The sequence below is a fragment of the Aythya fuligula genome, chromosome 9 (assembly GCF_009819795.1).
Source record: "Aythya fuligula isolate bAytFul2 chromosome 9, bAytFul2.pri, whole genome shotgun sequence".
Classification (NCBI taxonomy): Eukaryota; Metazoa; Chordata; class Aves; order Anseriformes; family Anatidae; genus Aythya; species Aythya fuligula.
The window spans coordinates 25,176,738-25,201,947 of NC_045567.1; the positions used below are offsets into that span (position 1 = coordinate 25,176,738).

At 44.7% G+C, this 25,210-nt stretch overlaps 1 protein-coding gene across 1 annotated transcript; it reads right to left on the minus strand.

Moving 5' to 3' along the window:
- Nucleotides 1-25,168, minus strand: GMPS (guanine monophosphate synthase). The gene is made up of 16 exons (XM_032193073.1): nt 25,115-25,168; nt 22,429-22,610; nt 19,566-19,680; nt 17,910-18,007; nt 16,922-17,025; nt 15,793-15,986; nt 15,320-15,485; nt 13,672-13,823; nt 12,873-13,046; nt 11,106-11,211; nt 9,930-10,045; nt 8,836-8,961; nt 7,694-7,809; nt 5,901-6,031; nt 4,079-4,251; nt 1-3,278 (listed from the first exon to the last, which is right to left on the minus strand). The coding sequence occupies exons 1-16, from the start codon at nt 25,139-25,141 to the stop codon at nt 3,177-3,179; spliced, it is 2,082 nt and encodes a 693-aa protein (XP_032048964.1). The 5' UTR covers nt 25,142-25,168; the 3' UTR covers nt 1-3,176.
- Between the last annotated feature and the right edge of the window lie 42 nt (nt 25,169-25,210).

Genomic DNA, 25,210 nt, shown 5'->3' on the forward strand with positions numbered 1-25,210 from the left:
TTCAAACATAATATTTTTATTTGTGGATAAAAATTAAGGCTCACAGTACTTTTATCATTTCACAAGCAGAAAAATGTTAAAAATTGAGAATGACGGGGAATGCCCCCAATACAAATTCCTCTAACTGCTGACATGTTTTACTGAAGACTCGAGGTGAACAACTGTACAGGGCAGCTACGGTTATTAGTCTGTAAACTAAGTGCTAAATATAGGTGGGTTTTCTTTTTTTTTTTTTAATTTTTCTTAAAAGAAAGTGAACCGAGTATCTATGTCTCTCTCCACATCTGGCTGTCCTATACACATAAAAGACCCAAGAACCGCTGGGATAACACCACCGACCTTCCTACGAACAACCCACCGCTTCCAAAACGCATGGCACAGGTGTCAACGGGGGGGAAGATCACAAATTCCACTTCAATAAGACGTCCTGCTTATAGTGCAATAGTTTATGCCTAAACATTTCAGTATTCACCCTTCTGGCTTAAAAAATAAAACAACAAAACCCCCAAAAGTAGGTTCCTACGGAGTACAGGAATTGCTGCCGAGCTCCATTTCGTTACAGACATGAAAGCAACCAACGTGGTAGGATGTGAAGTGTCTGCCACCCCGGCTGCAGGTACACGTTACACCCCTAGGTAAGGTGCAACCCAAAGGACCAAGCACACCACGAGCAGCCGACAGCATCCAGCCCCGGCGTGCTGGAGGCGTGGGTCGGGGGGCCTGGGGGCTGCAGCCCCAGCACATGGACACAGCCACTGCTACCCACTGGTGCTGCCAGTTGCACCAGAACTACGTGGCTCTACACTGCATAATTATTTACACGGGGAGAAGCTAGAAGTGTCTCACTCAGAACTGAGGCGGTTTGGGGTTTAAGAGGTGCTCTATATTCTCCTGCATTGTTTTTTTTTAGCTATTCCTTCTGTTTTCCCTATTTGCTGTCAAGGTAACCGACAACGTGGCAGCAGCAGCGAGAGCGAGCCTACGTACAGAAAGCAACAACTGCTACAGCACTGAAAGGCTGAAGTGTTTCTGCATCACACCGAGATTTATTTCTCATCGTTGCACCATTTACGTATGAGATACCAACACAATAATGAAAACAACTATCCTCAGCTTTTTTGATGAAAAATGTAAATGTTCTATAAGGCCATGATTTCATTAGGGATTTTTGAAATGAGATATATATTAAAAGTTTGCTTTCAACAGAACCCATGCTGTAAAAATGGATTCTGCCAAAGCAAACATTGATTTAGAGGGGCTTTGACCGGCAGCTTTTACAGATCACAGTCCAGTAAGAAAAGGTGTGTTAACGCTTCATTTACATATCAAAAAGCTCCTCAGAGAACTCAGAGAGGTCATAGTGGACGTGGGTGACAACTGCTGCCCCATTTTAGAAATGAGGCAGCTGAGATCTTTATCATTTAGGACCAACTTGCCCGAGCTACAGAACCTGCCAGGGGCAGAGCCATGGCCAGGGGGCAGCTCTCTGGAGCCCAGGATACGTGCACCCTCCGCCGGGCTGCTGTGCTCCCCGGAGGCTGAAGTGGCTTCAAGGAGCAGAGGGCTGGGACTCGCCATCTCCTTCCCCCAGTGAAAAGCAATCTCTCAGTAATACAGGCAAAAATAATGTTTGCACAAATTAGCCATATCTGATAAACAGAAATTAAATTTCCATTAGGTGTAGGTGGTAAATGTAAAAACCATAGAAAAACATGTGCGAGCAACAGAACACAGAACAAACACTCCAACTGCTAGTCCAGTTCACAGATCTATGTACGTGGAAATATAGGCAGCTACAGCCACGAAATACCCCATGTTATTGAACAGTTTAAACCAAGCATTTCACCCTCATAAAGCCATGGTCATCCTGCAGCTGAATGAAAGGCAACTGTTCAAGAAGTGGGGGGTAGAAGGGACGACCCTGGGTACACAGGAGCAGTTCCACTGGTGGAGGTCCCCAGAAAGCTGCTCAGGGCAGAGCTGCGACACGCTGCACCTCCACAGACAGCAGTTGCAGGACATGCTGGACATTGTTAGGTGGATGAAACAGCTTTGCCTCGATAGAACAGAAAAGCACAGGCATCCAAAATAACCATCTCTCAAATTATTGCTTAACTACATAAACAGCAGAATACACGTGATGGAAGGAACCGGTATCGGTTGGGTATGTCACCTCCAGTACTGCGACTGCACACTAATGACTACCAGGATTTTAAAAATCAAGCTAAGTACAACACATACCAAAAAAAATAAAATCCCGTAACAGCGAAAGTGTAGAAAATAAAATGTCATCAAGTATAACGCAAGCACATGGGCAGCAGGCTGTGAAGGGACTGATGCATAAGCGCTGGAGAACAGAAACAGGATTTGCATGTCCAGGAGCTCTGGTGCCGCAGCTTTTACAGCTGCACTCTCACTTTTACTCTTCTCTGAGAGTCCCCAGAAGCACACAGGACACCTCACGGTCTGTGACTTTACACGCACGCGTGCAGGACCTGTACGCTGGAGATCAGTCAGCCTACACACGCCTGTTACCAGCCAGCACACCTAGCAAGTGATGCGAGAGGGAGCGAGGACAGACAGACAGACAGAAAGTAATTTCGTAACATTTCAGCATTGCTCTTTTGGAACTCAACATTATTGCCATGGGCTAATACGTCAAACAATATAGAACAGGCTTAACAGTACACAACAGATACACATTAATTCCACAACTCAACAGTACCCACTACTCCATTTGGCAAAATATTTATTTATAATAAATCTGTTCAAAAGCAGTTGGTCACAAAGTATTCTTTTTACATTTTTAGGCTGTAACAATGCTTTTGGTAGAAGTAAATAAACTGTCTCTTTATACACAGTGTACAAAAACAAAGAGACGTTGAAATGACAGTTACAATAAACCACATGGAAACGCGAAGGAACAGTAAGACAAAGGCCAAAGCAAGAGGAATCTGTCTGCGCACAGGCAACGCTGCCAGGATCATTTACCCGTACAAATCCTCAGCCCCGCTCAGTTATTCCCACACAGCTCTAAACTGCAGATTTACGCTCCAGGAGGAGTCGGATGGGATGTAGCAGCTCCAGTCACTCTTTCACAGTACTGCATGTCAACACTGGGAATGGTTTCTGATATGGTTTAGACTGCACACAGTACTTCAATAAAAAAAAGTTAATTACTCCCACTCTGTAGTTCCTGGTGGTTTTGATGTCAAGTCATACATCACCCGAGAAATGCCAGGAATCTTCTTTATCTCCACAACCATTTTTAACACAACCTATTGTGGTGGAAAAAAGAAAAAAAAAAATCAGAAAAAAAAAAAAAACACGTAATGCAGACCTGATGAAAACTATCCTACAAAAGATTAAAAAAGGAAAACTTTGTTCATCCTAATTTTGCTGTGAACAGGAAAGAAAAAGCCTATAGCTATTAGAATATTACCACCAGTTAAGAAATGAAAACAACTTGAAGGAAACCTCTAGCTTATGACATCTGCAGCTATGTTCAGAACTTGCTGATTTCTTGCACTGGTAATAAACCAGCGTCAAACACAATACGCTTCCCTTAAGGTAGCAGCTCTTCAGCTTCCAAATGATTTCTTGGAAATTACCTTTTATTGTATACTGCTAGATTTTGCTATCAATCATTTTCAGGCATTTTTCAGACCCTTGTCTCCAGCCCACCCACACTCAAACACAAAGTAGCAGCCTGAGTGCAAGGATGAACTTTTAAAGCAAAAAAGGGAGCTCTAAAGTTTAAAAAATAACAGAAAGAAGCATCTATGGGAAAGAGTGTCCACTGGCAGTTGTTCTCCAGGGTATGGTATTTTGGCTGAGCTGTGCTGGAAAGCCTGTTGGATTGTCACTTCCACCAGAAACCACTGCCAGCTTCTCATTTTGGTAGCTCTTCCCAGAGCACCACCACACCTTTCCCAACCACCACAGAAAAAACGAGATCCTCTCCCAGAAGAATCAGAATCAAGACAAGCAATCAAGAAACGGAGAAGAAAGGCAGAACAAGTCACCTACAGCACCAGATCGTTCTGAAAAGAAACTTGAACACCCGTATTCGTATTACCTCTTCTGGAATCTCATTACCAGGAGTTGCTGCAATACCAGTCATGAAGTCGCTCGTGATGAAAGTTCGGATAACCACGGATCGTTGACAAGAAGGTTGTTTCTGTAGGGGGTCTCGATCAAAATGCAACGGTGTCAAGATTATTGGCATCTGGCTAATTTTTCCGGCGTAACCTTCAAAAAAAAAATCGTTTTGTTTTGGTTTAAAACCCACAAACATGATAGAAGTTCTACCACACTTCCCTACACGTACTCCCAATGCTATACTAAGAGCTCCAATAACACAGAAGGATCCACGGTAGTTCTATGATTTTTTCACTGCCACGCCTCAGAAGATCCCACTGATTATCCAATTATGTAATTAGTGGTGTATACACTGAATTGCCACTTGAAATAATCTTCAGCATTTGCAGGCATGCAGAACAAAATTAGGAAATCTCTGTTAACCCTGTAATTGACCGTGGTTGCAATTCAATTCCAGTGATTCCCATATCAAGCCCAACAAACAGTCACTCCCATAAAAAATGTATCTTTTGAGAAACTTTCAGTCTTCACCAGTGAAACCAAGACAAGAGCAACTGCCATGGTAGAGTGCTTTACCACTTAGCAATTCCCTCTTTAACTTCCAGAGAAAGTATTTTGATGTCTTCAACATATTTAAAATCAAGTTTTTAATTTTCTCTGTTGCTGGTAACTCCAGATGCTTTTTTGTTGTTTGCTTTAATATGCCCTTCTGAAAGCCAATACCCAGCACCCTAGATGTCACCGTTGAAATTACCTAGAGGTTGGAGATTCAGGTGCGTGGCGGAGTGCCAAGGCACTCTGACACTGACAGGGGGTCTCACAACTCTGCTTGCACCAGCCTGACCTGCCAGCATCAGGATGCTTTTCACTCCATGCTAACCCAAGTCTTATTGTGTGGACTGACTCACTGAAAGCCAAGCATCACCAACAGCGAGACAAATCTCTAATTTTACAGCTGTAACTGACAGCATTATCATAAGATTTTGAGGCTCTTTTTGTACAAATTATGGTAAGAGAGCCTTGCAAGCAGAATATGCATTTTCAAAAAGATATCCTTTGTCACTTGATTTTACAAAATATACACTTTTGATGAACTGTTCCCCAGGCGTACATCACACATACATCACATCTTCAGCTGTTATTAAGGAAAAACAAACAAACAAACAAAAACCAAACCCAAACCTCAGAACTCCTACGTTCCTAGAATCAGCCTGTCACATTCCAAAAAGAACTGAATTGTCCCTTCGCATCGTGGGATGTTAAAAGTTTAAAAAATATTATGCCATCTACTAGCCTCAAATTGTTGGATTTACAAATACAGTATTTGCTTTAAATTAAAAAACATGAAACCACTTTGGCACAGGTAGTTTGCACCACCACCATTAAGAACTTAGTGTTTGGTCTCTTCTTTCCACATAAAAGCACGGTTTTGAAACCATGCCAAGTGTCTTTACATGGTTCATTTACTTCACACAAATCCTGATGACTGAGATCATCAGCAAGGAGAAATATCTGCTTGACTATTTGGCTGACTTTCTTTGCTTTGGTATTTGACTTTCTGGTGGCTAACAGTGGCTTTTGCAGAAGTTTCACACCTCTGAGCTGTGTAAGGTTTCACAGGCAAGCCTCCACCCTTACGAGGAGAAGAGAGTACCTAGGCACTGAGAGAGTCCTGTGTGGGAGAACTGGGAGCAGATCAGGGGGAGGCAATACCCGGCTGTGAGAAAGTTCTCCTCTAGCTGTGGTGTGAAGGATCTTGAAACAATAGCCTAATTCATGGGACTAGGCTAAATACCTACCAGACTCCCTGAGAATATTGTGAGCCTCAAAATCAGCTTGACGTAAAGTGCTGAGGACTCCTGTTGTCAGAAACGTGGGTGTGACATCGGTGGGAGGCTCTTTGACTGGTGGACCGAACACATACACAACCCTGAAAAACAAGCCAGATGGCAGGGACACGTTTTGTTTAAGTGGAATGAAACAGATTGCCTGAAGACTACAGCGTTAGTATCGCAGAAAAGATAATGAAACCTGAAAAAAAAAAGCTGAATATCTGCTTTTGCTCCTTAGCCACTAGCTAGAACTTAATATAACTTAATGGATATGCTCTATAAACATGAGTACTAGCTTTGCAAGTCAAATGTACTCATTTATTTTGGTTTGCTAGAGCCTGGCAATAGCCCCGCTGTTACTTATTCAGTTTTTCAGAGGATTATGCTCTTGCAATATTAACTCAGTGGTATCGCAGATGTTTTTTCAGTTTTACTTTGATGTCAGTAAAAGTTAAGATTATGCTAAGAAAGCTACTTAAGTACTTACAATTTCTGTCTTCTGCTCTATGAGGAAGCCACCAAAGCCACATCACTGAACAGTAAACCTTGTTTGTTAAGGAATAGCTGTGTTTTCATCACGGGGCACTAACACTGTTGTTTACAAAACTACATCACTACATCTGTTAAATTATCTTCTGAAATTATCTTCTGAATTCAAGCCAGTCACAACAACTTGATCGTTTTAATCTGTTTCATACATTCTTGAACAAAAAGCAAAGTACAACACTGACCGACTGGCCTCACAAAAGGATTTACCATGATACATTCACACAAGTTGTTTGAGTTTGTACATACAAATCAAGAACGCTCGTCTAAAATCCAAAGCAGGAAAATATTCAAACCTCACATTCCCTATTTTTGTTTGTAGTATGAAGCCTGCAAGCATAACTGGGCAGGAGCCCAACTATTTCAGCGCACTCCTCAAACTGCCAGCTTTCCCAGCTCCCTTCAATGTCTCTATCAACACCAACAAAAAAATCTGAGAAACACACCCTGATCCGGCAGAGGTGCCAGGGAAGTGGTACATTCAGGAGGGAAGCATTAAACCCAAAAGGAGCTCAAAAACAACAGCAATGCCGTAAATGCAGCACAAACTTTTACATTGCACACACAATCCTGATTTTATGCCTTCTTTCGTTCCCTCTGCACATGAGTTTCTTCCAACTGAAGGTCTCACCCCAAGATCAGCAGCTCTTTCAGCAGGTGTCACTGAAGTGACAAAATTAAGCTTTGCTGTAAGCAATTATAAACAGCTCTGTCAGAAAGTCTACAGCTGGGCATGGAGGATTTACGTTCTCTGGAACTGACTTAATGTCTAAGCAACTTCAGAAGAAAATGCATATTCACAAGAAGCATCAATTAAGATTAAAGTGCCCAGCTTTGGAGCTTTTCCTTATACCACTGGGGTTGACAGTCCTATGTAAATTCCCTTTCTGACACAAAGCAAGATGCCGCATGGTATCACAGCACATCAACAGGCTCGGCATCTTTCAAAAAAAGATTCTGCCTAAGTTAACTGCAAGTTGTCTAATCAAGTGCTTAAAATGAGGAGCTAAACTTTGAGTTTCTTCAAGTTAGTGATTCCAGAAATAAACCTAAGCTTGGATCGGTTGTGCATTTGTAACCTCCATATAGGAGGCATATTATGTGTAGAAGTTATACCAGAGATTAAACAGGAGAGTTTGTGAGTGCAAAGCTTCCATACATTAAGTAGACCATCGGAAATAAAGACCGTTCATTTCTGAACAGCGAATACTTACCTGTTTATGTTGTGGCACATGCGTGGTATGAGTCTGGCAAGAAACATAAGAGACTCCCAGTGTGGAACATCTTTACTAGAGATCCCACAGACATAGCTATAGGAGCGACAGTCACCCTGTAAATTAAAAAGAAAAAAGTAATCGAACATGAACTTCACTGCCAAAATAATTCACGCTACCTTCCCCATTCATCCTGCGAGTTACAGGACCATACTTTGTGTCAACACTTAACAGACATTAAGCTGCTGAAATCAGTTTGCTCAGAGACACCAAATAAGTGAGAAAAATCAGAGTAAGACAGACCTCTCATCAGCTAACATGAGCACACAAAAGAGAAGTTTTCAGAATGGAAAGATTCAGACATGGTGGTCAGACCACAGGGATTGACTGAATATTGGGATTTTGAGGGCACCAGCTGAGAAAGGCCTGCAGCAAAGTGCAGAAATCTGCTGATGATATTGCTGCTTAAAACAGTGACAAGAGCTGACTGCAAGGAGTTACAGAAGAGATGCAAGATTAAGCAGCTGATAATAAAGGTTGTAATTCAATACTGATAATGCAAAAAAAGACACCTGACAGCTATGATCACTGAGTAAAGAAATCCTCCAAGTTATTATATGCAATTCCACGAGAATGCCAGCTCAGCATTTAGTGACAGAAATACAAAAGACCACCCACAAAAACTCCCATGGCATTGGCAAAGGAGTGAGAGGGAACGAAACACTATGCTACAGATTCAACTGAACAAACATGTTCAAATATAAAAAGCTGGTTTTTTTGACCAACTTAATCTAGGACTCCTCAGCCTTGAAGGAGGCAACAGGATTATGGCAGAGGTCTACAAGATTACGAACAGCCTGAAGAAACTGTCTGTGGTAAGTGACCGACGTTATTCAGCATTAATGACATCCTCAAATAGCATACTTGGCATTTACCCATGTGTCTGCTCAGATCTCTTGACATCTGTGTGCTACCAGCACTGACAAGCAATAATGACACAGGTACCGTCTTCTTTTGATGTTTATTTTCCAGAGTCAAGCCCTTTCTTTTTAACCTTACAGCAGCAATTCTTAAGCTTCACAGCAGTCTACCATGCTGCTAGGAAGCAGCTTTAAGAATATCCCTAGAATGAATTCATTTACCTGCACTCCCACGGTTTTGATGGGTAACAAGAAGGCATTCAGTGAATGTAGGCTTGTGATCTGCATCAGCTTCTCCTGATCTTCTTCAGTTGTACATGCTTTGACCCTTTGCAACAAAGTATGTGGCTGTGCAACGATGCAGAAAAATAGCTTTTAAGTAAAGCCCTCAAAAGCTCAAACAGAATTTACACAATGCAAATGACATTAAGTAGCTGCCTAAAGTTACTCCACAGTTAGCCCTTGGAACTGTTTACAAGATACCTTTCATCTACCAACAAATTTTTAGTGAAAGCAATTGCACATATTTAAGCTGAAGCTCTCCAAAGCCATAGGTGAAGCTCTTTTTCTATGTTTATTCTCTTTCTCAAAGCTGTATTTCTCACGCTTGTGGTTTACTTCAGGTACAGAACAAAGCAGTATCACGTTACAGAACACTGCAATCTGACACGTTTTAAAGAAAAAGCAGCTGTAAGCATTCCCCCCTTCAGTGTTTCTTCAATAAAGTTCTGGAAGTTGTTCTGACCTTATAACTTAGAGCTACCCTCTGCTAGTGGCTTTTCAGACCCCTGCAGTTCAGCTTGAGTGAGAAGCTTACAGTAATCAGGAAGGTCACAACAGTCAGCAGATTGAGACCTTAAATACCATCAACTAATAATTTTGTTTGGCTGGGACATCTAGCAAGCGCTAGTTTCTCCCTCTTGTGCTTTCATTCAGGCACTCAGTGACTGTTAGGGCATGCAACCCTAAAAAGTTACAAGTATTTCAGGGAGGGAAAACCTTTTCCCGATACTGTGTGATTTGAAGTATCTTCAGAAATCCTAACCTCCATGAATTTTAACTAAAACAGAATTTATTTACTATTTGAAAGGTACACAAACTTCCATTTTCCAGAAGTTGCTCAACACTTGCCATAGCCATGGCTCCAAGAATTCTACTGTACAATACCACATGGCTTCAAGGGAGTTGGACTGGAATACGTTATTCCCAAAGTGCACAAATAAGTAGTTTTTAACTTTCAGAACCTTCAATCTTACAGCAGCGTGCTACAGAATTACAGTACTTCTGTATATATTAGAATTGAGCAGTTTTGTTACCTTCTTAACGCTTGCAGAAAAATCTGCAACTATTTTCAAAATGTTGTTTGTTTCAGGGAAGTCTTTGCACACGTAAGGTTCCTCAGCACATATCACTCTGATTGCCAGACCAGGACCTGCAGCGTAAAGTTGAAAAAACATTATGCTAAATAACACTGAAGCTGACTTTAACCTAAAACAGTAACAGCATCTGGACCCTCAGGTCAGTCATAAAGTACAGTATTGCTTGCCATCATACCTATACTTCCACTGCCTTAGCACCCTACAAACCAAACCAAAACCATAAGCAAGCAGTTTATTCGGGAATGAGATTTCTGAACAATACAGGTAAGCATTATTTACCTACACTTTTAATTGGCAGTTGGTGTAAAGCAGCAGTTAGTGGTGATGAAGCGTGGTGGGTAGCAAGCTAAAGCAAACGGGAACCTCTTCCTTCCCTTTGCTAGGCAGCTTGGATGAAAGAGATGGTTATATCATAGTTGAGTCTCCACTGTTTTAAAGACCCCTGAAGGCTATTCAACCTTTTAACTACTTGATCCAAAAGCAAACGTAATTTGCTGGAAATGCCTGAATACAGTTTCTTTAATTTCATGCGATGCTGGTGCATTAGCAGGATAGCCTATGCACTCTGCCAGTGGCTACTACACACCCTGCAGGACAATTTGAAAAACACGAAAAGAAAAGCATACCCCTCTTAAAAGGATGTGGACTTGGTTATATTATATACTGTGATGCTTTCAGGTCGAGAACTGTTGCTGTTATTCTCCATGCAATCGTTTTCAAAACAGCAACTGCCCCTGAGAAGGGCAGGCAGCCATTGGCCATTATTTCAAGCAAGACACATTTGACAGCTTAGACAGCATTCAGCTGCACTTCACTGATAATTCTTGCTTTGGCTTATACAACTAAAAAGAAACAAATACAGCTATAAGAGAACTCAATTATAAATCTTTTCTTTTAGTCACTATACATAATAAAGCTGCTCTCAAACACTTCTCCTGAAAAAAAGATCCTGCTTAAGTAAGCTGTGATCCTGCTCAGTAAATCCATCAGTTTCGTTCTATGTTTAGAGTTCAGTTTTATGCTCCCACATAAATCTATTCTGCAGGTTAAGCATCTTCTAAACAGCACTGAGGCCACCCGTAGCCTTTCACTAAGTAGCACAGACTCTCATACCTGGGAAGGGATGCCTTGAAACCAGCTCCTCGGGAAGACCAAGCTCCCTTCCCAGCACTCGTACTTCATCTTTGTGAAAGTCTTTCAGAGGTTCTATTACTTTACCCTAAAAAAAAAAAAAAAAAAAAAAAAAAAAAAAAAGAAACAGTGATTTACACTCTAGCTCACAGATTTAAACAAAAAGCCTCAGAAGTTTAGGTCATGGCAGTCAAATTGGCCTGCTTTTTACAGCATCAGCTGCCAACACTTACATAAACACTGGAAAGGAACGTTCATGTGAATGTAGGCTTTGTAGAACAGTTACAGGAGAGGGGATTAGACAGGAAAGTTTGTGTGTGTGCCAAAACCATCAATGGCTCAGTCAGTGCAAATACACCTGTAGGCCAAGCTGGTTCTGACTGTCTTCAGAAATTCAGACTGTTCTTCTCTTCACCAGATGTTCAAACCACTCTTAAAAGCCTTGAAAACACTTTGTAGAGTGATGAATATTACAAGTGCAGATCATGCAAGGTAACTCTCCTGTGACTGGTCACTTACATAGCACTTACCAGGAACAGAAACTTCCAGCAGGGTTGCTATGTGATTGACGTCTCACATGCTGGTTCTTTCTTAGAGTATTTTTAATAGCCAGAACGTTCACCATTCTAATGCCAGAAAAGGCAAAATGGTGCAGTCTCCTACGCTTGCTTTATATGCTCATATTTAAGACTGCTGCATGAGAAATGTATTCAAAAAGCTTTTCTGGACTTTAGATTATGCTAATCCACTGTGAATACAATCAAAAAGACAGGGCATGGGCTGCATATCTTCAGACTGTCTTCTGTCACCAGTTCAATCCCCCGCGTTTGCACTGTCTGCAAATTCCCCATCTTTACCCACAGGTGTTCATGCGAGCCATTTCAGAAGGATCTGTGGGATCTTAAATTGACAGCTGGCAAACAGATTGTGCACCTCCACATACTGCTGGCAGAGAGCTGACCAGGCTACCAGTGACTTGATGTAGAAGCTGCTTAAGAACAGAGAGAGCTGATCCCTGTAGGCAGCTGAAAGAGCTATCCCTAGCTTTTGCCTCACTTAAAAGCGTTGTTCTCATTCTCTCTCAAGGGAGGAGAATTCCAGGCCTGTCGTGCTGGTGCTGAACGCTACCAAGTTCAAGAGCAGAATTTCAACTGGAGCTGACAATCATTTCACTAAAGCACCCTCACTGCTGTTGCTTGAATCCCTAATGTGTTCGAGCTGGGCAATCAATGCCGTTACAAAAGGTTGCCTAATGATTGATGTTCTGACCAGGATACAAAGGGAAGAGTAAGTGATCCATTACATCATGAACTCCAGTGGAATCAGACTACAATTGTCTGAAAAGCCTTTACGTACTGTTCTGCATTTGGTATTGGTTTTGCTTCTTTATTGAGACATAGGCTTGTTTTGAGTGTTAAAAACACAAAAGAGCAAGGAGAAAGTTTTCAGCTTGCCACCGTGAACAGCATTGCTCACACGGAAGGAATCCGCACTCAATCTGTTGGTATTTTCCCCAGTATCCAATGCTGGACAATACTGAAAGAATTCTGACTACTGTGAGAATGCAGCAACTAGAAAGAAGTGTAATAAATTACAACATACTAGAATAGAACCTAAACAACCTCACAGTTATAGGGCCACATCAACACGGGCCAGCTATACCAGCAAAACTTTCCAGCACATTTTTGGTAATCAGCTTCCTATCTGCGAGAACCAGACGGAAACAGCAGTATCCTCGTTTTCATTTACCTCCTCTCTTAACTTCCGAATCAGCTCTGTGTCATTATGATGAGTTTTGATGACTTCAGCTTTGCCACTTGCAACAAGGGAAGCGCTTTCAATGAGATCAGGTCTGAGGGTACCCTGAGCAAGAAACACCTCTTCAGGTTTCAGGTTCATCTCTCCGATAACTTCGTTGGCAATCTGTAAGATGTACAGAAGAAAAGGAGAAGGGATTTGATCCATTTTTCAGTTATCAAGGGTCTAAATAGATTGTTCCTGACAATGCCACTGAGCTGCTGAAACATGAACAATAAACTCAAAGACTAATCATGACAGTAGCCTACTGCTCAAATTCACCCCTAAAGCCATGCTTTTATTTTTTTAAAAAGCAAATGGAAAGAGTATCTTGAGAGCACAGGAACACCAGTGCTCGTTAAGCATTATGTTCTGCCTGCATCACCAGTACTGACAGCTGACATGAGAAATGGCAAAACAACAGAAGTGTGCCCAAATTCGAGTTACTCACCCTTTTGGTGGGGAATCAGGACATAAAAGTCAATGCCACAGGAACAAATGGCCAACCAATAGACTACACCTAAAGATGCTGGTGGGTCTAGTGCACTGTTTGTTACTCCTGCGATGACCACTCATTGACTGACAAAAATTTCAGGCTCAGGATAATGCACAAACATCTTTTTAGGTCACCTACTACTTGTATGACCATTGATGCCACTGAGTGCACAGAGCTTTAAAATGAAATAGTCTGAGGTAAAAAAACATATCTAGAAATCATTAAAAAATAAATAATAATAATTATACACATTACCTTAACAAAGGTGTCACCGATAATTTTTCTTTTTTCTTCAGGACTTGTAGTCATATTCAAGGTCTTGCTGATTCTTTTACGTGGAGTTCTGTCTTCATCAGAGATTGGCAGAGTTGTTGTACCGTTATAGAACGAATGAGCTGCATTCACCACTGCATGAAATTATGGGAATTTGTTGCCAAAATCAGTAAAGATTTGTATGTAAGATTGCAAAAAATAAGAATTACTACTGTTTAAAAAAAACAAACACGTTTCAGTCATTTCACTATTGTTTGCATTAAATAGGCCTGTTTGATACCTCAACAATTAACTGCTACAAAAGTATTCTATTTCATTAATTAACATACTCTGGAGGGCAATTTTTTCTCATTGTGAGGCTAGGCAACAGGATGAAAGTTCAGTTCTTGTCTCCCCTCTTAGATAGGTGCTTTATTTAAATGGTTACAGGATAGTTATTTCCCCAAGGCCCTTCTGCAGCTGCAATTAAACGATACACTATTTACTCATGGTACATTATCCCTCTTGATTTAGAGAGGCTCTCAACGCACAGATCAGCTGGGAGGCTCTCCGGCATCTTTTACCAGCACTGAACTCCACGACCTCCAGAAGGAGCATTTCCAGTAAAGGGATTCCCTTCCTTTGTCTCTCTGGCAGCCTGCCAGCACCCAGATTTATCTGTTTAGAGAATGCAAGAATAAGGCCTAGCTTTTCACTAAAACAAAACAACAACAAAAAGAATCCTGCATCGATGTGTGCAGAACAAACTCTGCCCTTCGCCGCATCAGGATTTTACAGGTCAAGCTGCCAGAAGCTGCTGTGGAAGCTCCCTGCACCTTTTCACACTGGCAGCCTAGCGGAACGCATTGCTCACCTAGAACCATGCTTCCTGACCAAAACACGAGACAACGACAACACTACTCACAGACAAGCCCAGGAAGAGGCAGCTGTAGCTTATAAAACAAACCAGACAGTATAAAGCAGCTCTCATCAGCCACACAATCCATATATAAAATGTCTTCTCTGACTTCCTTCTTCGGGCACCAAAAAGTCTAAACCTTATCAGCCAAGACAAGGCACCTTCCACCCTCTCCAATGTAGTGCTTGAAGCCATGAGACTGCTTCTCAACAAGCGACTCCACAAGCAACTAAAGAGAAACTGGGAGAGTGAGAAAGAGCCCTGGGAGGGGATTTCTGGCTATAATCACATTGAATCACCCACATGAGCTCACAGTGCTAAAAGACAGCGATATGGGACAAGAAGCAAAGCCTCAGTGGAGGGCTGTTAACCAAGCTACTGAAGAAAACTGCAATCGAATGAGTTTTGCAGCAGCTGAAGAGGATTGCTTGTCCACCTGCAGAACAGTGACCGAGCATCAGCAGCAGAGGCATGCCCCAGCTGCCATTCCCCAGGGACAGAAGAGATGGGTCAGCTCAGGGTACGATCCCAGCACACGAGTTAGGCTTTAATGCTTCAGGTTTGAAATTTTATGATAGCCTAGGTTGTTCCAGATGAACATCAATGCTTTGATATGCAGTCTGTGAACCATGAAAGGTGATTCAAATTGATGAAACAAAATCCTAAATGTACATTTTAGGAGACGAGACACATCATTAGTGGTATCAAGGATATTTAAGGAAATTATGGTACCTTTAACTTGAATACCAAGTTTTTTGAGTGCCTCCTCCACTGACTGACTCTCTCTTTTGCGCATAAATCCGTTATCTATATGTACAGCTATCACCTGATCGCGGTTTAAAGCTCGGTTTAGGAGAGCAGTGCACACCGTTGAGTCCACACCTCCACTGAGTAAAACCTAAGGATGAGGAAAAAAAGGAAAAAAAAAATTGTTCAGCTGTTTAGGGGGAAAGTGTTAACTAATAATTCAGATACAGTTACAAGGATGAAAAACTACTGATTTCCCAGCAATGACTTGGAGGAAAATGAGAAGCCAAACAACATATTGACCCTGTTGTGCAATGGGTACGAGCTTTCTCAAACCTGTTTAATGTATTACCCAAACCATGACAATTCTACATTTTTCAAGTTACCCACATTAACCACTTCAGCATTTCTGTCAGATTGTTACAAGTCATCTTTCAACTTCAACTGGATCTACTTACCAGGACTTTTGATGAACCCACTTTCTCTTTGATATCTTGAATGCACTGAAGTTCTCTGTTCTCCACCGTGAAGGTACCACTGCATCCCGCAATATCATAAAGAAAATTCTTCAGGATCATTTTTCCGTTCACTGTAAGGCTAACTTCGGGGTGGAACTGTGCTCCATACAGTTTTTTAGATTCATTTGCTATACCTTAAATGGTGCAAAGAAACAAGGATAGCAAAAAAATTGGAAGTGAAATGCATATCCAGACAGCAAAAACACACTTTTGCTTCAAATCCATTAAGCTCTACTTTTGAAACTGCATGTCCTTTAAAAATGTTAAAATAAAAAAGGCGAGTTGAAACATTTCAGAGTTGTCACTGGGAAGTCATTCACCAAAATGTGCAATTCATTTGTTTTCTATAAATGATTAATGACATGACAGCATTCGTAGCAGGAATCTGCTTGCTTCAGTATTAGCAGATCTATTGAGAAATTCAGGAAATCTGATATCTGCCATCCAAGCTTCACACTAACACTCCTGGTACAAGAAGTGAAGTTATTTCCTTTTGAAGTTGAGAAGTTGCCCTTCTAACGTAATTAATCTGAAAAGGGAATTTACATAATACCCAGAATTTGCCTACTCTCTCTAATTAGTTATCTGATTTGAGAGCAGTACGTAAAATATTGTTCTCTAACTTCGATAATAAGTTAATCAAGCTTTAATAACTAAACCATGTTTGATTTGTACCATCACAGTGCAAAAACCCCTCCACTTACACTGCACACACTATGGGACATGTTTTCCTCTCCCCTATCTGAAGGGAATGCAATATTTTATTCTGAAGAGAAACAATACTTGCATACTTTAAAATAACATAAACTATAAAAATCTAGTTACATTTTCCTTAAACCACTAATTCAAAACAAGACCACTCATTTCCATGTCTATTTCTTTCTTTCTTAGCATGACAACGCAGCATGGAAGCAAACACATCCAAGAACTTGCTTAAAACAATTCAACTATTTGGCAATTAAAAAATGGAAATATTCCTTTCCCATTTGGTTCCAATTAGGCACTGTCTGACGTAATTCCTTCCTTTAACAAAGACTACCAAAAGACAATTTCAGGATAAAATAAATACCTGCTATGATGTTCCCAGACTGCGCAACCACTTTGAATCCATCAGCTACTTTATCCACGCTGTCCCCGTGAGTGAGGAGCACAAGCTCTTCCTTCTGAAGGCCCCTAAAAACCAGTGAAAGCATCCCAATCAGCCAGACACTTTTTAAACACGTGCAGGATTTCCTTAGCAGAAACAGTCATCTCCAACCGAGATCCCTTCACTGAAGCCTCCCTAAGTTCCTGTACAACACAGCCTTCATGCAAGAGGTAGTTTGTCTGAATTCAGAAGGGTTTTGTTGTTGTTTTAAAACATTGCAACACTGAAACGTCCCCTCTCTGACACACACAGCCATTCAGAGCCAGTCAGGATATGTATTCTCCTGTTTTTTATTTCACTGAAGCCAATTTTTTGTGATCAAATCACAATGTCTTCAGGACAGCTCTGGACACCCTAGACTTTAGGCAGTTCTACAGTAGCTGCAGAGGGAAAAAGTTAATAAACTCGGACCTCCAGGAATGAATAAAACATTATGATTATTGCAAGGAACTTGAGGGGTGTTGATGAACTACCAAGATAGCTGATTTCTTCCTAAGGTGGGAAGGTAGAAAACTGATGGCCTCAGATTTTCTATCACCTTTCAAAAACTAGGTAGGTGCCAGCCAACATAAAACAATGCACAACCAAGGAGGATGCAAGAACTTACCACACTCCTGTGCTGCCGTACACCTTCTGGTGCCTCAATGAAGACATTTGACTTTGAATTAAGGGGTTTATACAACACTTCAAGCAAACATACCCAAGTTTCTAGAGTTAGCTGAGAAGTTATGCCTAAGTATTTGTTTAAACACATAACTTGCTTAGTCACAGTTGTAAAGGTTTTACTGAAATTACATGATGAGCATGGGTGCAATTTCATTTTCCTAAACACACGCTTCCTCTCTCCCAGCCAGCGATCTCCAGGCCGGTATTACCCACATGGCTTTGATCCCTGAAAATGTGCACGTACCTGAACAGCGAACACGTGTTATCCAGAGTGATGTTGAACACTCCGTCTTCTCTAACACTCTTCTTGTGCACTGTACCTCCAAATACTTTATTCATCATCTGCCAAAACAAGAAGCTTATGTGAAAAAGCATGGCACAATTTAATATGGCTTTAATCTTTATAGCTCTGTCTGCAGCTGACAACAGCTCTTGCCCGCCAATACATCCTAAGCTAGTTTTTCATGATTATACTCATCTGATATCACACTCTGATGAAATGCCCCCTGCATTGGGCTCATTCTCTTTTGCTGACCTTCTGTCAGCATAGCCAGGGACTGCTGCTGCCCACAGAGAGCTACAGACATCCATAGCAGTGGACAACGAGTAGGGATTTGCAAAATAATGCACATTCTGTATTGTACATCTACGTGCACTTACAAATAATTGCTCTGCAAATCAGCTGAGTATCTGATGCCAGTTGTCAGAAAAATCGTGAAGCTGAACAAAAATCTGTCTCGTCTGCCCTTCAGTTAAGGGCTCAGACAGGCTTCAGCTTCTCAAGATCTGGCTGCTCAGCTCTGGAGAATAAGGCAACATCTGTCTGATTTGCGTGACCAAGGAGACTTACTAATTGTTTTTACACCAGAGGAGTACAATTCTCAACAAGTTCTTTCTTTCTAAAATCCAACTGCAAACAACACGATGAGGTATCCGCACTTCAGATTCCAGAATTCTCAAATTAAAGATTTTTTTTTCCTTTCAGATATAACTGCTACCTTAAAAAAAATTAGTTTCACCTCCCGACTACACTGTTTCATTGCTGTGAGAAGTTATTTAGATTTAGTTTGGTATTGTACTTGCTGTGCTTGACTGATTCCATCCTTTTATAATAAAAGTAGTGGTGTGCTAACACACACATTTGATTTCCTTCCGTAAAGTCAGCCCAGAGAAACTCCCCTGCTTTAGGCTACCTAACGTGGTTTTTAATTTGCTTGACATTTTAAGGCACTTCCATTTTAATACAGCACACATTTCCGTTTAGAAGAGGGAGTGCCAACATTGTTTCCATAATCGCCAGCCTTTCTCAAGAAGTTTTTCCAGCCATTATTCAGCACCTCTGACGGCCTAGTAAATTGCTAACCTTGAAAAAACAAGATGCACACGCAGAAGTCATGCACCCAACCTGTCCTATGCCCCCTCGAGAGTTTGTTTCTTCACTCAGCTTGGATCTACTAGATCACTGCAGGGTCACCAGAGAGTCATAAGAGGAATAAGTGTTTTGTATAAGCGTTTTGTGCTTTTATTTTTTAATCACTCTTAAGAACTATGCTAGAAACAGTCTACGCTTGAAAACCAACGGGAAAAACTACTTCTGTTTATGAGGGACACATTTTTCAGTATCAATTAGATGGCATCAGTTAATGACTGCGGGGTGTATTTATTGTGACAAAACACGCAGTCTGGAACTCAATTCACAGCAGTAAAACGGGGAGAAAAACCGTTGATACTGCAGAAGCAAGAGAACACCCAGCATGCTCAGTGACCAATTAGCACCTTAAAAATATCTTTTGCATACACGGCCCAGTGCTTAGGTTGGCAAAGCAGGTCCTGCAGCCAGTCAGCTCTAGCTAGCGTCAGAACTGAGGCAGCAGCAGGCAAACAGCTCTCCCCACAGCACCTGCATTCCGTAGCAGATCCCAAGGACTGGTTTTCCTATTGTGAATATCGCGGGGTCGAACCATGGTGCATCTTCTGCATACACAGAGTTTGGTCCTCCGGATATGATGATAGCTCTGCAGGCAAGAGATGATTTAATTAACTCAAACGCATTGCTTACTTTAAAACCTCTTTATTTGAACAGTGACACGGACTTAAGCCACTCTTAGTAACTCTGTATATCCCGAGATAGATTCTAATACAGATAGTTCAGCTTTGCTGTGCTATAGCTGGCAGAAACAGCAGTTTGCCAGAGAAGTATTTCCTCAGTTTAAACAAAGTCAAATCTAAGCAGTCTTAAAATGTGTTTGTGATTCCAATTCCTAGCCGAGCGCTGACTGTGAGGGAAGCAGGACGGCTAGGACCAAGCGCAGGGCATGAACGTGAAGACAGAAATACACTGCACACTGCTTGTGCCATCTGGAGGAGAGCTGCGTTCAGAAGAGATCTCTGAATTAGGGGCGAACACGGCCCCTAACTGCCAGCAACTGCGCTGCGAGGTGGTGCGAGCCAGGCCTTGGGACTAGCAAATGTGCAAGTGGTTCATGTGGAAAGCGACCACTACAAGCTGTAAGAGAAAATTAAAGCTTTTACAAGGGGATGAGAGAGCAGGGGCTGGCCGCGAGGCACTGCAGCAGGCCCAGTGAGGCCTCAGCCCCGGGCAGCAGCAGGGAACGTCACATCCCTCAGCGAGAAACGCAGCGTGGGCTGGGAGGGAAGCTGTGGGGGATTTGGTACAACACCTCACAAAACGGTTTTTCTACTGGTATTTGGAGGGTTTGCCATGCAGGCCCCGACACAAGCATTTTTTCCATTTTTAGCCAGCAGGAGTGGGCTGTGCTGAGGCGGGCAGGGGGTGTCGCTGCGTCGAAACGTCGTGACACCGCATCGGCGGCACCTCTGCGGGACACGGGTGTGGTGGGCAGCAGCAGGTGAGCCCCTCCGGCCCCCAGGAAGCAATTCTGTGCCGGGTGGGTGCTGCAGAGTGCTGGGGTCTCCTCGGGGACCTCCAGAAGCTGCTGGGACGTGGCCCTGGGCCCTGCTCTGGGTGGCCCTGCTGGGGCAGAGGGACCCGGAGGTGCCTCCAGCCGCAGCCCCGTTGGTTCCGTGAGGCATTTGCTCCAGAGCTATATGTGCAAGGCACTACTTAATATGAATTTAATCTGTAAGTGTGGCTAAAGTATTTTTAAAATGAAGAATGCCAATGAAAATGCCACAGAACACAAAGGTTTTCCAAAAATGAACTGGGAGGTGTGAGAGGAAAATGGAGAAGCCAGCCCAAGCTGCGAGCTGCGCCTTCTCAGCCATCCTCAGAAGGCACCGCAGTGTGGGGTGCAGTTCTGAAAGCCTGCCGGCAGCCCCATGCCCTGTTACACACCTTCTTGCTTTGCTATGCAGGCAGCTCGTTCTGCTTCGGCTTAAACCACCTCCAGAGCAGCCTGGACTAGCCTTGGCAAGCCTGCTCGTAGTGGCGCACAGGCCGTCAGGAGCCACATCCAAATGCCAACAGCAGAACGCACTCATTGCTGTCCAGACCTCAGGATCCACGCCACGGGTCTGAAACGTGTCTGAGCGCACAGACTGACGCCCCCTCACCCCGCACCCACAGCTGCTGCCTGGCTGGGAGCACTGGGGAGCGCTCTGCAGCTGCCAGAGCTGTGGGGAAGGCTCTGCAATACGGAAATATAATTCAGCAAAGGCTTCCATCTGGCTGCCTACCTCAAACCTTAGCACAGAGCACAGGGCAGCTCCCAGGCCTGTTTGGTTTTTATTTTTGATGCCAGGCGCTGTGACTTGGACAGCAGGCTACCCCCACGGCACGTGGAGCCTGCATTGAAATGCTGCACGAAAACTGTGAGCACATTTTCACAACAGTCACTGCAGAAAGGCACCCGGCTAGCTCTGGTGTTTGCCACGCTCTCCTGCATGCAGGTGACTGACCAGGGCTGGGGACACAAAGTTTAGTGCCCAGTCTGTGTGACTGATAAGCTGAAATCACGACCTCAACCCCGAGAAGTGACCTGGTGAACGGAGAGCATTTCAAACAGCAACTATTTGCCATGACAAAACGCCCGAGAGGTGCAGCAGCTCCCGGGTTTCCCCCTCTGTTTGCAGGAGATCAGCTGAGTTCCTATCCGACTTGCCCTGTTTGCTGCCTCACTAATTAGCCTTGATTAGGAAAATGTGATTCCGCAACACGGCACTGCTGCATCTGTTGTGTGGCACAAGTGAGGAAGGCACATACAGCCTGCTGCGGGATTGTTAAGGGCTGTGATGGTTTGCAGCCTTCAGGGCATTTATTGTCCCTTCACAAAAAGCAGAGGCATACCCCGGCAAGCATAAATAAAAAACCAAAGAACTGCACAAAGTACTGCATAGCTGCGAGCCCTTTCCTTGCTGCAAACAACGCGTGGCACTTCCAGCTACGTTTTTTCAGTTGCTTCCCAGAAATGGCTTGGCATCGTTTCTCACAACTTCTCCGACACCCAAGCTACAGTTATTTCAACAGCCAGCTTCTCATCGTTAGACTAAGGAAATCGCTCTTAGAAACTCAAAAAAACTTGTTTGTGTGCCCTGGTTTAACAGGTACAACAGCAAGGCCATTGCAATTTCTGTGGATATTCATTTAAAATGCAGCCTCTTCCATCATATTTGTAAATGAAAATGATTAAAATGACATTTTACAGCACCGCAACAAGAAGCAAGCGTAGAAAAAGTAGCCTTTCTGCCCAGGTTTCACCCAGCAAAACTCGGGTGCTTCTGCAGACAAGCTGAGGGTACAATCGGGAGCAGCATCAGCCCCGCGGCCCCGCTCTGTGACCTACCGAAAGCCCTGCTCCCGGATGGCGAAGGCTGGCGTCTCCAGGGGGAAGATCTCGGACTGCACGAAGAGCTCGCGCACCCGCCGGTCGATCACCTTCCCGTACTGCGCGCCCGCGTCCAGGATGACGACGGCTCCCTCGTAGTGGTGCTGCCCGTCCTTCAGCTCTCCTCCCGCGTTGTCCGGCTGCAACAGGGCTGGGTCAGCACGGCCCTCCCAGGGGGCTCGCACACACACACGCCGTCCCCATCCCCAAAACCAAACGTGCTGCAGATTAGCTCGGCAGCTTGTTCCCCGAATTAAGGGGGAGCCTTCCACAACGCAGCACCAGGCCCCGCTCACCACCACGGCCACTCTGGCTTCCCCATCCCTCAGCTCTGCGCAGAGCCCAGTGCTCCACGTGGTAATTAGCAGCACGGGGCTTCCCCTCCGAGCAGGGCAGAGGAAAAATGAGTTTCCCCCGTTACATTGCCTCAGCCGCAGAGCTTTCACTCGACACCACCCCCCAGAGAGTGCAGAGAGGACAAACTGAGAACAGATGCCTCTGCTTAAATATTTAATACATTTTTTTTAAAGCAAGTTTTGAATGCAGCCTTCCAGCGCTGCAGTTTGCACGTGGGACAAAGCCACAGCTCTCCTCGACCCCGTGGAGGCACTGTTCTACGGAAATGCCCTCACTGCAGGGTCTTCGGGGTAGATGTGAACTCAACCACGCTGCCAGACACCAGGGAATTCACACGGAAAAACCTCTGCTGCCCACGAAACCTCTCACTTTGGGGTTGTTTTTTCCTTAACTTCAAACTTACGCTGTTCCCTTGCCAATGTAACTCGATGAAGGAAAAACTGGGAAGGGTTTTACTTTGGCAAACGCTACCTCAGAACACATTTTGAAGCTCGCAACCATTTCAAGCTTTTATTTTGGCACATTAGAGATGTTCCGTGTGTTTGCAGCAGGCAACGCAGCCCTCGACCCACAGCTCAGGAGGCTCCTGCTGTTCTAGCCGCCAAGGAAGCCGCCCCAACCTGCAGCACAGCACGGCGTTCTGCATGGCTCTGGCAGCACACAGCCATCAACCTTGGGGCTGCTACCCTTTCTAGTGCCTTTTTTTTTTTTTTTTTAAATTAAAAGCCTTGAATCATATAGCTGCAGAGAGAGCGCTGCAGTTCATGCCATGCGGGGACAGAGCCCTGCCAGCCAGCTGAGGGGGCCAAGGAGAGGGGGCCGCCTCCGCAGGGCAGCTTTGTGTTCTGCGGTAATAAATACAAAATTAGGAATAAAACCAAGCTGTTGGCTCAAAGGGCAAACTGCTGGCTCCTTGAGGCTCCAAGTACTAGCTCGTTGCCAGAGTTTTGCTGGGAGCCCCTCAACACCCTCCCAAGGATCTCAGAAGGCAGCATCTTACAGCCAGGTTTTTCCTCAGGTGAAGCTGAAGGCGTTTAGGCAATGCCTCACAGGGATGGGGTGAGACGAGCAGCACAACGCACATCTCACCAGGAAAAAAACAACAAAACTGTGCAGTCTTGGCCCAGAAACTGCTCCTCCACCAGCCCCTCAGATGTGGGCCTGGAGCCACAGCCACCTCCCGGCCCTCCCAGCACGCTGCCCGCTCTCCCTGTGCCACATCCCAGCACACATCCCGCTGCTTAACCCAGGCACAAAGGGATTCACCCCCAGCACCACCTGCACACAGGCAGCAAACCCCTGCACAACGCGGCCGTGCCCCAACATGAGGCTGCAGGAGCCCCGCAGGGAGCAGGGCCCCACAGGAACGCCACCATAAATCCTGGGCAGGGAGGAAGCAGCGAGGCAGGCAGGATCTGGCTTTGGTTATTTAAAGGCACAGCTCCAAGGTTTTGGATCCAAATTTAATAAGGGAAACTCCATTTGATGACATCCAGAAAGAAGCAGATGCTGTCAACGTGCAGCCAACATGGCAGCGCAGCCTCTGCGTCTGTGTGCCAGGAGGACGAGGACCTGGGGCAGCCCAACGCCCCCAGCACCGGCACGTGGGGAGCCCGGGCTGCAGCCCCTCTGCCTGGTCGGGAGGCTCCAGGCTCTGACAAAAGCTCTTTTTTCCCTCAGTAGGGTTTTAGGGAGAGGGCTTTGTCATCCCCTGCTCTATTCCCAAAAACATCCCGTAGAAAGGGCTGGTTTGGGGAACTGCCACGTGTGGTTTGACAGCCCTCGAGGCACGGCACAGGGCTGAACCCACCTGGGGGCTTGGGAGAGCAGGGCCAGGGGACGGGCCTTAAACATCCCGAGAGAAAAATGGGGGGAAAAAATCTATATTTGGCTCATTTAAATGACAAGGCCAACCTGGAAACCACCTCATATACCAAGGATTCTTAATGCTGCCTGTGCCTGACCACCAAACACCGGCCACACCGGCCAACCGACCCGCTCCTGGCTGCCCAGCCCCGCGACCCGCCCCGCGCCGAGCCCTGCCCCGAGCCGCTTCGGAACGCCGCAGGGTAACGGCCGGGCCCGGCAGCTCCCGCAGTGTTCCCCCGAGGCGCAGCGGGGCCGGGCTCGGCCCACCCCGGGCTCGTTTCGCTGCCGCGGCCGGGCCCTGCGGGAGGCCCGGGCCCCTCGGCGGCACAAAGCGGCGGGGGCGAGCAGGCCGCGCCATGTGCCCGCGGCGGGAGGGCGGGCGGGCAGGCGGCGGGCCCGCGGCCGGCCCCGAACTGACCTTGGCGTCTCCGTTGCACAGCGCCATGGGGCCGGGGGGGCCGGGCCAGGCCGGGGGAGGCCGCGCGGAGCAGCCGCCGCCGAGCAGCGCCGAGCA

Coding starts and splice junctions, on each gene's coding strand:
- GMPS (XM_032193073.1), bottom strand. CDS start 25,141: ATGGCGCTGTGCAACGGAGACGCCAAG. Junction 15,987..16,921: donor GTCTGGGAACATCATAGCAG/GTATTTATTTTA, acceptor GCACCATTTAAG/GTATAGCAAATGAATCTAAA. Junction 15,486..15,792: donor TGGGTTCATCAAAAGTCCTG/GTAAGTAGATCC, acceptor CCTCATCCTTAG/GTTTTACTCAGTGGAGGTGT.